The 15620-nt window shown below is 35.9% G+C and overlaps 1 protein-coding gene across 7 annotated transcripts in view; it reads right to left on the reverse strand.

Annotated features, from left to right (window-relative positions):
* Positions 1-15620, reverse strand: part of USP34 (ubiquitin specific peptidase 34) — a 138781-nt gene that overhangs the window by 44369 nt on the left and 78792 nt on the right. For 6 of the 7 annotated variants that reach the window (XM_074910564.1, XM_074910832.1, XM_074910653.1 and 3 more), the window contains 9 exons: positions 13808-14008; positions 12398-12480; positions 11079-11119; positions 10019-10143; positions 8000-8152; positions 6676-6780; positions 5513-5568; positions 5292-5412; positions 1598-1781 (listed from right to left, as the gene is read on the reverse strand). In XM_074910564.1, coding sequence (XP_074766665.1) covers positions 1598-1781; positions 5292-5412; positions 5513-5568; positions 6676-6780; positions 8000-8152; positions 10019-10143; positions 11079-11119; positions 12398-12480; positions 13808-14008 — 1069 coding nt within the window. The remainder of the gene's footprint in view (positions 1-1597; positions 1782-5291; positions 5413-5512; positions 5569-6675; positions 6781-7999; positions 8153-10018; positions 10144-11078; positions 11120-12397; positions 12481-13807; positions 14009-15620) is intronic. The other variant, XM_074910481.1, reaches the window with a different exon arrangement.

The raw sequence follows: 15620 nt of genomic DNA on the forward strand, positions 1-15620 counted from the left end.
CTAGTAAGATTACAGAGATAAGCAAAGTGGAAAACTCCAGTTTTAAGAATCTTTGGATCACATCAATGGAATTACAAAACTTTAAACAAATGAGGTATCAGAAGTCCTGTGTCAGTTGCACATCAGAAACAGGCAAAGGCACTCTGCCAGTTGTAATAAAGTTAATATTCATGAAACAGAACTATACTGAATATGGAGCAGGAACACAGACCAGATGGCTCAGGAGAACTCAGGAAGAAAGAATCTAGAGAAGAATATCTGGAATAAAGTAACAACAGTGGTAAAGGTTACAGGAAATTTCAGCACCTAGGAATTAGTGGGATTTGGAGTGAGAAAAATACTGTGTGTAAAAAATGAATGAATGCACCTGTAGAGATACAAACAACTTCAACAGCAGAAAGTGTACTCACAGCAAACCGAAATAGCTTGTATTTTCAAAAAGTATCTTCTTCATAATATTTCCCCTGAACATATAAGACTTCGGAGGCTTCTTAGAAGGCCCCAGGCTTATAAGTACAGAACACGGAACAATATTAGGATCAGATTTCTCTTTTCCTTCCTGAATTGTAAGGCACTAAATCAATCCCATAGATTATAATAAATTACAGATCCTCAGGTTACAGGAATTTAAACAGGGCATGTGAAAGGAAATCTATCAAGCTAAAAATGCATAATGAGAATTTGCAAATCAAAGACAAAATATTAACTAACTTCAAATTTTGGTAATTTGCATATTATGTATATGAATTGTTTTCAAAAGACAGGAAGCATGAAAGCCAAGAGGCATAACAAAGTTGTATTAGCACTGTATGCAGACATCTGGGTACAGACTGAAGTCAACTGCAAAGATATTAGGGACCTGGAAACATGACAGTGCTGTTAACATCTACAGTACTGGCATAAACATACCATGTTTCTTCATGTTATAAAAGAAAAAACAGAAATTAAAATGCAGCACAAGCCAATGAAACATGTAAAATCCTTTCTAACAACGTTATCTACGTGTTGGTGTCATTTAACAGAATCCCATACTTTAAATAACCCATATTTGATAGCAGATGATCTGAAAATTATACATGGGATTAAATCCACTCATTTGATAGGTGAGCAAAAGATGCCCACACCTGCTCTGTGGCACTACCATAAGGGATGGTGGATAAGTAGTAGAGCTACAAAGTGGACTTTTAAGAGCAGTGTTAGTGGCAACCATGTCTTACTCCACTACTACTTTTGGAAAGTGGGACCAATCAGTTTAAGTCTAAAAATATTCTGTCTGTCACCTTTGCATTTCCCTGTTTCTCCTATGCATTCTTAACATATCATTATTTTTAGAAAGTCACTAAATGCTGACACTTCTGATGTATTTCAGGAGGAAATGGAAACTCCATGATTGCAGTACTGTTCACAATGGTTGCTAGCCATCCCCATCATAAACAGAGAGTCTTCAGAAAAGAGTTCATAATACAATTACACTCTGTTTTCTTTACTGAGCTTGATAAATCCAACAATTCAAAACAAACCCAAAATGAACAGAAAATGCAAACGGACTAATTTTCCACAAAATACTCAAAAGTTATATATGAATAAAGGTTCTTACACTGCATATGTTGTGCCATAACCCAGTTGTGGAGCAGTCTGTAGTTTTCCACGGACCCCTTTACCATTTCTACCAATAAGTCATAAGCAGCAGCCCTTGAAGAATGTGACTTGCATTTCGGCTGTTGTCTATCTTTCAAACTTGGCAGCAAGAACAGAAGGTTAAAGATGTCTCTCAGAAACTCCTGCAAAACAGTTCAATCAGCATATTTAGCAGTTTGAACACATTCTTAAAAGACAAGTCATGTATTAACAATCTTCTAGAAACTTCTACAGACTTTCTAGACCTCTATTATTTACAGAACTTTCTAACTTGTATGCAAATTCTGAATTACAAATACTTTATACTACATAAAGTGGCCTTTAACCATACTATAGCCTAAAGAGAAACATTTCCATTGAAAAAGAATTACAAATGATGCTTGATCCATGATTGATAATTTAATTTGACAAACCACACACATGTATTTTTAGTAACTTTAAGGCTAGTTTTTCCTAGTGAAAGACAGCACGTAACCTTAATCACTCTACTTGTTTGAGTTTTATGAATCACTAATTAATTTTAAAACATACAATATACACATGGTACATAATTTAGTGCAAGTCCATTTTTGTATTGTTTTGTGTCTGGAATATTAACTGAACTATAAAAGGCACAAAACATAGGTGTACCAAGTCAGGCTGGCTTTGGATGATAAATATATATTACACGCTCTTATTTATCTTTACCATCTCACACTAAAAAAAGATATATCTGTCTATACTTCAGCACCTTCTCTCTATGTAGCCATTTTAATTCAGTAAAATTAAACCAGAAGTAAAATATTAGAAGGATAACAAAAAAAAAAATAATAAAATTATCTAGATAGGTCTGTAAGAACAGGTCATACTCTTCCACAACTATAGCACCTTCAAACAAGTGCAGAATGTTGAAAAGGCTTTCCTTCATCTTTCAGCTACAAAGCAAACCTTACTAATTAATCATTTAAGTGGTGTAACGAGAGACCACAAAAGAAGAAATTGGGAAGAATTTATAAAGCAGTATTTCAACAAATTTCCTTAAACAACCAGCAATTCACGTGCATACTTTATGTCTGGGGCTGATGACATGATCCATAGCCTACACTTCACTGCTTCTGTAATATGCTTGCAATCTTAACAAACTGTATTTGATCATTAAATCATATTAGTAGTACATCATTTTAGTTGCCTACATAATCAGACAATAAATCCCCTACCTCTGCAGAATTTTGATGGCTTTTTTTCCCCCAAAGGTACTTTGAATTTTTTTGAGGGGCAGAAAACTTTCCCCTTCGTAGAGCAGAGACTACCAATCCAGCTATCACACTTCATTCTACAATTTCTACACGGTAATTAAAAAAAAGTTCTTCCTGAATTTCCTCATTCAGGTATATTCGTTTAAGAAGCCTTTTAATGTTAAAAGGCAGGCTCTGCTGTAATATCTAAATGATTTCTAAATATTTTTTAAAATGGCCTTCCGTAGAGTGCACAACAAAATCACCATAAAAAGCCTTGTTTCAGAGTGCAGGGTAATTCCTATAGTCTTAATACAAAATCTTACAACCAGGGTTTGTAGCCAAATAGTTTAGAGAGGTCTTCTCCTGGCCAATATAGTTAAACAAAGTTCTTCCAGATTTCTCCACACTTTGGAGAAAGAAAATGCATAAAATTAAAGAGCTACCTGGTTTCTTGGTAGTTAGTCTGTATCAAGAGTGCTTGTGGGGGAAACAGTCTTGGTTCCTTCTCATTCTTAACCATACCTGTTCAGGTGTACATGATTACAGCTCATCAGCAGACCAGCTACATCTGCTAAGGGGAGTTTTAGATTGTGCTCAGCTGCTTCCTAGTGCTGTGCTGCAGCCTTTTTCAAAGAGGCATTTTGACACACCAGTCACCTTAAGGTGTCCCAGACTAGAAAAGCAGTAACTTTAGAGATCTGCATCTATCTTTTTCTGATTAGCATTCTCAGTCTTGCATATTTGTGCTGACTGAATTCTGACACACTGGAGCAGGGAAGACAAAGAACATTACAGATGGTCTTGCTGAGGCTAAATGTAAAACCCCAATCTTGTTAAAAATATATCTCTTTACCATCAAAGTGGCCTTAAGATATACCTTTCTAGTGAACATCTGCTAGACAGCATACATTAAAAATGTATTTTTGTACACTTAGTGTAGATTGAGGTAGGCAGTGATTATCTATCAAAGATGGTAGACCTTTAAAGTTTGACAATATTTGTTGAACAGTATTTTTGTTTACTTAGTAAGAGAAGGAACCTATAGGGAAGAAAAGGCACAGCCGAGCATCAGAATCCTCTGGGCAAGCCTAAACTATCTTCAGTATTTGCCAGAGTTACGTTCCTGGATATTTTTTCACCAACCTTTCCTCAGAGGGAAGCATGTGCTTTCACAATCCTGTTCTATTGCACTGAATACAATACAAAACTCTTCACCAATATACATTATAACATGCATTAATAAGTGCTCTTAATTTACATAGAATTAAAATAATATGACTAGATCATGACAATCTCAGAAAATGTGCTAAATCCCTGTCTCAGAAAAGCCAAAGTCTTTTTGAGAAGTTTGTTGTGGATACTACTCTGTTCACATTCATCCTTTTTTCAGATCAAATTTCTGTCCTCCCTGTGATATTCTACACACATGCAATATACTTTAGGATTCTGTATAGTATTACTCCTCCATACTTAAGCTTCCCCTTTGTTTCCTTATTATGCTTTTCATATAGCCAAGGTACATACATCTGATGTTTGCATACCTCTTCTGTTCTAATTTTTACATCATCCCCCACACTGCACTCTTGTGAATGAAATTCTTGCTCTAATTTAATCTGCAAGTTCTCCACATTTAAAATACACTTATTCCAGGAGAATTCTACAGTAATAGTATTTTTAAATGCTCTCAGCAATGTAATTTTATCTTAAGTGGTGCACAGGGTGGACACTATTACTTTTGGACAGTAAAATTACCTTCGGGGCCATTTTACAATAAGAGACTGAGTAAACAGACAGGATATGTACAACATATACAAGGTACATTTCCTGGTGAAACCTTGCTAAAGATCCAATCATAAGCTCAGCAGTCTATAGAACATCCATTTAAGTCAGCTTTCACACCACAAATTTTAATTGTTTGGGTTTTTTTTAGCTAATGTGGCCCCAAAACACAAAATAGAAAATTTTTAGCAACTTCCCCTGCCAAGCCACTCTCCCATCTTCCAAGCACAGGTGGAATGTAATGTTCTTGTAACAGGTGTCTGCCACTGTGTAGATGTAGAGTTTGAAAGCTACTTTTAGATCACCAGTGTCCCAGGATATGATCAAAAAGCAGCTTTTGTTAATGACTTAAACCAGTTAATGCTGATCAATACTACAAACATTTTCAGATAATAGATGAGAATAAATAAAATTTCTAGGATGTAAGAACTCTATCCTGAAATTAAATAGAGTTAGAAAGGGAAGGGACTTATCTGCTAGTTTTTAATAAAGGGAAAGCTATGTGTGTTTTTATCCATCATCCTAAGGCTAGAAATATGATATATTCTCATATATTGAGCCCTGCAATAAAAACGGTAGAAAAAAGATGAAATAAAGAACGCACAAAAAATTACACTATTTTGATCTCTTCATGATCTTCCAGTGTTCTTTTCCTACCTGGCCTTCACGAGAAAATTTAAAGGGTGGTTTGTGCTTAATAACACTTGTGGCAAGACGAAGCAGTCCTGTAAGTCCATCATCTTCTATATTACCATCTTGATGGTCAAGGATTTCTCTGCTATATATACACAGATACACGAAAGATGTGTTAAAACTCTGTTTCACTAACAATAAACATAATGCAACTTAAAAGTGATACTACTGGTAGCAAACCTTACCTCCGAATACAGTCAGCAAGATGTCTTGCTAGTGCATCTAAATCAAGCAGTGTCGTCTGATTAAAAATAAAGAAAATGGAATATAAATGGAAAATAATTATGTACTTCATGAATTACCATTTATAAGCCTAGTCTGAAACTATGCTTATGCTTTTGGATCAAATTTTATCACACACAGAAAAACAGGGACAATTAAAACTCATCTTTCAAACATGCTCACAACAATATTTTAATAATTTTTATAAATGTGATGAAACTGCTTTTTTGAAATCAATGCTGTACAAGTTAAATGAAATAGCATTTATTCTTTCAGTTACAGACCCACAAATATACTATCTCTACCATACTGAAGAAAATGCAAAAATTTTAAAGAGAAGTGCTTAATTGTTACTTCTCACAAGAACACATAGTTTCTCGTCAGAAGGTTGAAAAGTCCCCGTAGCATTTCTTGCTTGAGCAACATGCAGTAAGCAGAACTGTAGCCTAGCTGTAAGATTCAATTAATAAAACAGAAATGGAAAGAAACTGAGCAGAGGAATGGGGTGGGGGGAGCAAATTTTTTGCCTCTACTAGGAACATCCAGAGTCAGAGGAGGACAAGTCTTTTCCATTCTGGAGAAACTAGAATTAAGGCTTTATCTTCCTTCCCTTTCCAGACTCCTGCCACAACACCGAGAATGAACTACAGAGATTTATGTAGGGCCATCTGCCAGCACAAGCAGTGGTAGAGTTTGCCCAAAAGGTAACTTTAGCCCTTTAGAGATGTTTCCTAAGTTGTAAGTTTTCTAACCTGTGCTAAGTGGTTGTCAACTGAAATTTTTTCCTCTTTCAGCTTTAGTCAAATACTTGATTACCTCCTCCTTAGACCACACTGAAATTATCAATAGTGAATCTCACAGATAACTACAGTATTTCCGATGTCTGTTAAACAAAGAGGGTGAACTTTGGTGAAGGTATTATATCCATTCCCCTTTCCTGACTCTACAGGTTCCTTTGGCCAAGTGAGTCTAAATACACATCAGAGAGCAGGGAAAGTTGGGAGACGGGAAAGATCCAAGAGCAGTTCTGTATCTTAAGTAAGAATGTCTTACACTGAAGTAAAAAATGTCCGAATACCCAAATTTTAAAAAGCAAACAGGCATATGAATGCAAAGCAAAACCTACCTGACTCGCATCTTTGACATGTATGTTATCAATCAGTTTGCACAGCAGCCAAAAGTATTCCTTACAACCTGGTCTCAGCACAGTTTCTTCTTCATAATCCTCTATCTGTGAAAAGAAATTGTTTTTGTTATGAAGTGCATTGGACAAAATAACTGTGTATTAAAAAAAAAGTAAACATAGTAACTGTTACAAGAATATAACTTTCTTCAAGACCCTATTTAAGATAAGCCAAGAACAATGTATTTTACAATGGTAACAGAACGTGTTCTGTTTTTCTTCTGCAATATTTATTACTTTTCTTGAGACATTGTAAGAATGAACTGCCAGACCACTGAAAAAAAGGTTTGGAGTGGTATTGACTTCATCTTACCCACTGCAAATCACAAAAAAGTTCAGTGTTAGACTAGACAAAACATGAGAATCTTTGGCTGAATTAAACAGTTAGAGTAACTCTAATTTTAAACTCTCCTGACAAACGCAGAATCTTCTGTAGATTGTTTTAACTATTTTTAATGTCAACAGAGTTTAAACTGAAAGCAGACTGAATGAATGACTCTTACTTGAAATCAAATGCCACACAGAGTGAGAAGAATAACTGCCTGACAGATCCCAAATCCAGGTTCACACTTCACTGCCATACAAGTCCACACAAGTGGCCTCCTTCAGATCTAGCTACATCAGCTGAACTCAGCACAGTCTCCCCTGCTGCGCATTGCTAGGTGTACAATCCCAAACTGGCTTTAGGCAAAATCATCCAGCTTAGTTCAAGCCATCTCTATTAACTTGTGCACATTAACAGTGAGAACTCCTCCTGAAGTAGCTTCGACCACATCCACAGAATCTCTTCTATTTATTAGAGCTGTGAGGACAGTAATACTCCAACAGAAAAACAGCAGCGATTGACCAGGGAACAGTAACATTCAGTCACAACAACAGAGCATACCTATTTATTTGTAAAACAATGTACTGATTTATCTAGGTACTCACATTTAAAAGGGAAATCAAGGCATATATTGAAAACACAACTGTTACTCCCTAACTGTGTGTTATGTGGACACTTAAAATTCCAGAACTAGAGCACTTCCTAAATGCTATTCTGCATTTCTCCAAACACAGACAAAATCTAAATTTACTTCAGTGTCACAGTCTTAACTACTGCTGTGAAGTTTCTGGAAGTATCTAAACCAAAAGTCTTAATATATCTCCATGTATCAGAAACAGTATGTCAGACATAACGACAATGCTATCATTTTTTCTTTTTATATTAACAAAAGTAAGCTCAAATAGATCTTTGATAAAGTCTTGTAATTTCTTAAAATCTTACCCGGATTGGTTTCAGAGCTTGAGCATCAGGGAGAAATTTTAACAACGTTGATGCAGCCAGCAGCAGAAAGGATCGATTAATTGAGTCTCCCCCATCAAGACCAGAGAGAGATAACTTGTATAAACCATTGCAAGACTCATGGCGAACAGCAGTCTTTATGAAAAATAGAAGAATTAAATGATTACACACATTATTTTGAAGATTTTTTCCTTTTGTTGACTTTTCTTTCATATATGTACATAAGAAGTTTGTCTCATAATATCTATCAGGTTATCAAAGTAGAATATGCCTTTCTAAAGACATGTATTACAAAAAGCATACATTTAAATTAGTTACAGAAAAAATGCAAAAGATACTGTTCTAACAAAAAAGTTGATTTGTCTGTGACCCTTGAGTTATGTATTTTATACAGTAAAGATTACAGCCAGTTACTAAAATAGAAAGTAACACATCTGGTCAAATTAGGGAAATCTGTGTGATGCTGGAACTCATAGTTACTCATTCCTAACTACACGGATAATTTGTTTAATTTCACTGGAAGAATTATTTTCTTCTTTCTTTTATTCTTTTCTTAAGAAAAATGCCCACAGACTATCTCTAATCCAGCTTTGAAAGTTTGCACTCTTTCTTTTCCAGGGTTATTAAATGGAGTCAGCATGTAAGCTTTTTCTGTGCTTGAGTAATAAAGCAACAGATAGTAACTACCACATCATGCCCATATTGCACACAGAATCACAGAGTCGTCTAGGTTGGAAAAGACCTTGAAGATCATCCAGTGCAACCATTAACCTCACACTGACAGTTCCCAACTCCCCCAGATCCCCCAGCGCTGGGTCGACCTGACTCTTCAACCCCTCCAGGGATGGGGACTCCCCCCTGCCCTGGGCAGCCCATTCCAACACCCAGCAACCGCTTCTGTAAAAAAATACTTCCTAATATCAAGTCTAAACCTTCCCTGATGCAGCTTGAGGCCATTTCCTCTTGTCCTATCACTTGTTACTTGGTTCAAGAGACTCATCCCCAGTTCTCTGCACCCTCCTTTCAGGTTTCAGTAAGGCCAAATGCCAGGTTCTCCACTTGGGCCACAACCACCCCCAGCAGCGCTACAGGCTTGGGGAGGAGTGGCTGGAGAGCTGCCAGTCAGAGAGGGACCTGGGGGTGTTGATCGACAGCCGGCTGAACAGGAGCCAGCAGTGTGCCCAGGTGGCCAAGAAGGCCAATGGCATCCTGGCTTGTGTCAGCAATAGCGTGGCCAGCAGGGACAGGGAAGGGATCTGACCCCTGTGCTCGACAGTGGTGAGGCTGCACCTTGAGTACTAGGCTCAGTTTTGGGCCCCTCACTCCAAAAAGGCCATTGAATGACTCGAGCGTGTCCAGAGAAGGGCAACGGAGCTGGTGCAGGGTCTGGAGCACAGGTCTGATGGGGAGCGGCTGAGGGAACTGGGGGGGTTTAGTCTGGAGAAGAGGAGGCTGAGGGGAGATCTCATCGCCCTCTACAACTACCATTAAGCAATCACTAGTAAATACAAAAATTTTATACTACTCATACCTTTATGAAATTTTCAAGTTTTTCTTCCATCAGAAAAAAATACTTAAAGCTAGGCAAAGATGTGGTGATGACAAACATTTTGATATCAACTCTCATTCACCTCATTTTGTGATAAAAAGCATATGTGAAAAAAAATATAATGGGGGAAGTATATTTAGACTAATCCATGTCAGAGGGCAGCACCCAGAAATTTTGACAAATTACCATGAGAAAATTAACTTCAAGCAGAAGCCAAGAACAAAGACAAGAGTTTATAAACTGGCTTGCAATCAACCACATGTGCCATCTTACACTGTATTTTAACTACAGCTGATTACTCCTTAAACAGGATTGCAAGTAACTGAGTCAGATCCTGCCTACTTTTAGCAGGAAACAACATGTTTCGAATTTAATGGTAGCTTGAAACCAAAGTTCATCTTGTTCCGTATTATGCACTAATTAGTAATGCAATAACCACTCTTTTAACATACCTCTGGAATAAGAAGGGTAAGTTTTTTTAGCCAGTCTTGCAGATGATCACTGTCTGCCAGACTGGATTTCACCAAGGAACAGCAGTGAGCCCAACTCACCAAAAGCCACATTGAATAATGAGTGACTGAAAGAAAATGAGGTAAGAGTAAGTCACACTGTAACTAACAGAATAGGCTCATCAGGTTGAAGAACTGCATAGTTCAAGCACATACGACATCTATTTTGGTCATATTTATGTACAGGACTAAACCCTTACTGGCACATAAGATACTACCTAAACTCAGAATTTTATCATTATGCTTACCAAATACTGACCATTGTACTACTCATTAAGAATTACCAATCTGGGGCACAGTTTTTCCCTGCATCTCTACTTCTTAAGCAGCGAGCTGGTACTTTGCTAATGGGTTGCATCATGCCTCAACATGAATATTTCCCTGGTCTAACTAGTATATCTGTTTCTTTCTTAACAGGCAAAACTTTAGCAGGTGATACATAGCATATACTGAGAATTCCAGTTCATAAACAGGAAAATCTGCAGGGGAGAACAAAGTGGAAAAACTGAAGGCAACATATAAGCCTAGGAGGACATACCTATATTTATGCACACCTGTGTTGTACTTTCGACAATTATTTTGGTACAGAGTTTATCTGACACAGGTCATTCAGAAACCTCCACAAGAGGGATAGAAGGGGCAGCTCCAAGGAATTCTGGGCTCAGAATGACTTCTGTAGACCAGAATAAAGGTGACTACTGATGACTCTATCGTGGTGTTATGTATGCTGCTCTTTGGAAGACAAGAATACAGCTGATTTTCCTACCAAAATCAGCTCTCCTGGAGATGAAGGCATAGCTACAGTGCAAAGTTTCAATTCATATAAAACAATTTCAAGAGAAGGAAAGCCTCTCCGTGTATTCCCATCTAGATTACAACAGCCCTAACACTACCAAGGAACACAATTTTAGAGTATTATAATGATGGAATGAAACAAACACTTATATTCAATATGTTTTCATTACTACTAGTTCATAACATGTAGCTATTTTGCAGCACTAACCTTCATGTCTTGACCTGTGATCAGACTGAGCTTTCAACACCCTGAACAGGAAGAAGATAAAGCCATTTGAACTTTTATCACAGAACATAACAGATTACCACTTAGAAATACAAGTATATATTGTATATACATATATATACAATAATATATATTTCTATATATTAGAAATACAATAACAACACAGTTATCCTGAAGTACCCAGTAAGAAAACTAAAATTTTAATCTTAAAAGGATTAATTTCTTGCGATATTCAATATTAGCAACAACAATAAAATTAAGAAAATCTTCAAGTCACCCCCTTAAAGCTTTACCGACAAGATAAAGAGTCAAGAAAAAACACCCACACCCTCTTTATTCTACCCAAAAAAGAGAAGATGTAAAATGGAACTAAGAACTGACCCATACAGAAGAAAGCTAGTATTCTTCATAAAGAACCACACCTTGAACAAACATTTGCAAACTTCAGACAAATTTTAAATGTTTGTATTTATTTACTTACTTTTTTATAAATTGCAATGAAAGGTTATGAAACCAAAACTGTACTGTATATATTAAAGTTATTCCTGCACCTCAACTAGAAGTTAAGGTTAGGCACACTTGCAGTCTTGACTGGAAATGCTCTGAATGTTCTCAATAATCTTTTAAAAATATGGTAAAACACATTATCCATTGCTTGGAATCAATTCATTCTACAACACCAAATGTAGCAAAAACCTGACCTCCCCACCATCAGTCTGACTGTCATGATGTAATCCTACACAGAATTGCTTTTCTCAGGACAAAAGGCAAAAAGGACAAAAATTTCTAGTAGTCCATTTCCGAAGGTAAAATTTTGCCTTCAGTACATGCATACTTGATAAAACAATAAGGGTAATTTCAGCCGTAATAAGCTAATGTTATTAGGATGGGAAAAACAAGTCAAAACCAGCAGCTGACTAAGCAACTTAAAAGTGAATTTATTTTAAGTTCTCCTTTAGGTTGCTTTGAAACTGAGAATGCTAAATGCTACAGAGAGAACAAAGAAATAGTTTTGGCATGGGAATTTACAAGAGCCTACCATATATAGTTTGCTGCTCTACATCTTGTACCCTGACCACTGAGAGTTCTTGCCACTCTCCTCTCTCTCATTCCTCCTGTAAGAGGAGGATAACTACCAGAAGAAGTGACTAAGAAAAGCAAGTCTAATGCCTATAGACTTAAATTTCAGATATAGGTTTTAATGTGGACTACAAATTAAAAAGCTATTTACTTTATTTAAAGCAGCGATGAAAATGTGCACACTTCATTAGCTTTATTACAAAAGTAAAAAGATATTGTACCTAGGTGCCAAGTTGTCATATGTATAAGCAACTGACATAAGTCGCTGAATCAAACTGGTTCCCTGGACAAGTACAAGAAACACCTTTAAAAATTGAAGTCAAAAGAAAAAAAAAAAACAGTTAATATAACAACAAGCTTTTTGATTTGATTTTAAATTATACACACTGTGTGAATCTAAAACAAGCCCACCTGTGTAGAGGGAGGGAGAGCAAAAGACAAACAGCATCTCCATAGTTAAGACTTACTTAAAACTTAAGGTAGCTCTAAAATCCTGTTTCATTGACTAAGTCTAGATGCTAAAATTTCATTCTATTTCTCTACGGAAGACAATTTAACTGAATAGGAAAATAACCTGTTTATTCATTCCTTTTAGTAAAAACACAGTTGTTTTTTTTTTAAAAGCATACGCTATCCACTTCCTTGAAAAATCTTAGGCTTGAGGAGGCACAGCTGACAACGAGGTTGGACACGTAAATTTCACCTGTTTCTGTGAGCCACACATTTTAGTGACTAGACATTCACTTAAATTATTCATTTTTAAAGAACCAGACAGGCTACACAGAATTTTCAAATCGAAGTCTGAAGAAAGTATTTTTAAATATTTAGATAGCTAATCCACTGCAGTAAAAAATATCGATCAATCGAGTTATAGAAACCAGTAGCAGCATTTATACACGCCCAATGTTAAAAAATGTAATACATTTGATACTTTTCCTGTATCATAGTAGCTTTGGCAATTTAAGGATCTGTTTTGTCAAAAGGAACTAAAACTTATAGAACAGTTAAGGTCTTTCCGTGTATAACAATGACAAATGGGAAGTTTGGCTCCATCTCACAGTTCAAATCTAAGCTTTCTGGCAATCACAGTCGGTCCTGTGCCCAAGAGCAATGGATTTACAGTGAACATACCTCTGATACCAAAATACTACCAATTTAATATCAGCCTTGGTCTCCATGAGGAAATTAGCATGCAGGAATCTGGTGGAAGGTTTACAGGTTCAGGTAAGTTTACCATACACTCAGATATCCTTAGTAGAGTTAGTTGTTTTAGTGTTTACTAAATGAATCTAAAATGGATTTACTGAGGATGGGGATAGCCCATATAACAGGCTATCATAAAACAAGGATTAATTAATCTGAAGAACAGAATCTAAGAAACAGGGATAAAGCACTGAAATTCTGACCTCCCAATTCATATGCTCACCAATCACCAAAAAATGCTTTGGTTCCAGCTCTTAAAACTGTTAGGTTTAAAGCAATTAAAATACCTTTTAGTATTTATATGTAAGATATAGATTAATTTTAGTAACTTTGCCACTACATTATTTTATTACCAAAATAAAGGCTTCACACAACAAAGGAGTAATTTTTCTGAAGATCACAAACAGGACACACTGTTTATCTCTTACCTCTGTTAAACGAGGTATATGAAGGCCCTTCGCATGGTCACTTGCAGTCTTCCTTGATTTGCCTGGCCACGTTCTTTTTCTGTGACTCTCTGCTACACCAGACCAGGCAAAGACATCATGGTATGCTAAATCCAAATCCGAAGGGTCAACTGCAAACTGGCATATCAGCTTCAGCAAGCAAGCAAGACAGTCTAGCTGCCACTGTGAATAAAAAGAAAATGAAACTTTCCTTTTCAGGGATTTATTTTACAAATCATTCTACACTTGTTATGGAATTTTAACTGAAAAGTTTAAGTAAAGTATAAAGGGTAAACAGCTAGTACTTTAATTGGCAAAACCTCACCAGAACAGACAACAAAGAGGAATATTATTTTAAAAGTTACTTCTTATAACAAGGACATTTTCGTGATTTAGTCCCATTAAGAGGTGCATTCAAGACCTATTATTGACTGCATGAAATAACACTGAGGAAATAGCATAGGAGTCAAGCTCTAGAGCTAAGAGCCTTTTCTGCACTGTATTCAACTATAGCACAGGGTACTAAGTATAGTATACAGAAGTGCTTTAAAATTGAATATATTTAATCACGCAGAGACAATAGATACTACTTTTAAAATACCAGCTCCACCAGAAGGTGTATTATCAGAGTAAAAGTAACAAAAATAGAGCACCGTGTTTCAGCAACACATGAAGTAGGTTGACTGGCTAGCATCTATACACTTAAGTGTTTTAGATTCCAAGTCAGGACTATGTATTAAGGTACTGAGTTGTAGAATTTGTTACTACTTTGGCAGTGCTGTGAATGTTTTTTTAGAGAGACCAATAAAAGCAATCATACAAACTTTTGTTTATAAAGTGAATAGAGATGGACAACCGGTTTCTAATATTGAAGTAATTTTAGAATAAATACATCAATATCAGTTTAAAACTACCAAACTTTTAATAAAAAGTATACCTGCCTTCTTTTTAGTATTTCAGTAGCAGCCATCAGTTTTATACATACATATGCATGCTTGCTAATTTACTTTTTATGTACATAGGACTCAGACCTTGAGACGTTTCAAATTTTTTTTAATCAAATGCCACAGAATTGAAAACAAAAGAGAAAAATTCACAAGTTTTCATTCTGGTGAGAATTTAGCTCAAACTAGCAGTAGAATAATGATGAAAAAGACATTATATAAAACCAACTAATAATACTGTTCATTATTCAAAAGTGTCTTTACTAACATCACAGCCACAACACTAGCACTTTTGTCTCAATGCCAAAAAGGGGAAATGGTATTTCTTGGTCTCTTCAGAGGGAAAGATAATTAACAGATTACTGCTTTTAAAACAGACTATAATAGAATTTCCAAATAGCAAGCTTCCCTAAAACAAGCCGAAAAAAGGCAAAAATAAAGTACCTCCTTCTTGTTTCACAAATTTTGACTTTTTTTAAAGAAGTGTGATATGCAATAATGTTATCAATGCAGTTACCAATGCAGTTGCAGTCATTCCTAAAGATGGAAACGAGGTTTCTTCCTCTAAGATGTTCTTATTATTGACAATTTTATATTCTACAAACTAAGAGTTTTAAGACTAGACAAAAAATTTAACCAGAAAACCATAGAAAAATACATAAAAAAATACAAAGAGTGGTTTTAAAATATAAAAAAGCATAATGAGGATTTTTTTTAAAAAGAACATAAATTCTTCCAGGAATATAAAATATTCAAGAAAAAGATGCTATTGCACAGACTCTGGTGGTTTCAATTACAGAATCCATTTATTTCACTTACTACAGAAAAGTAACTGTGACAAAGGCTGAAAG

The sequence above is a fragment of the Athene noctua genome, chromosome 1 (assembly GCF_965140245.1).
Source record: "Athene noctua chromosome 1, bAthNoc1.hap1.1, whole genome shotgun sequence".
NCBI classification, from domain to species: domain Eukaryota; kingdom Metazoa; phylum Chordata; class Aves; order Strigiformes; family Strigidae; genus Athene; species Athene noctua.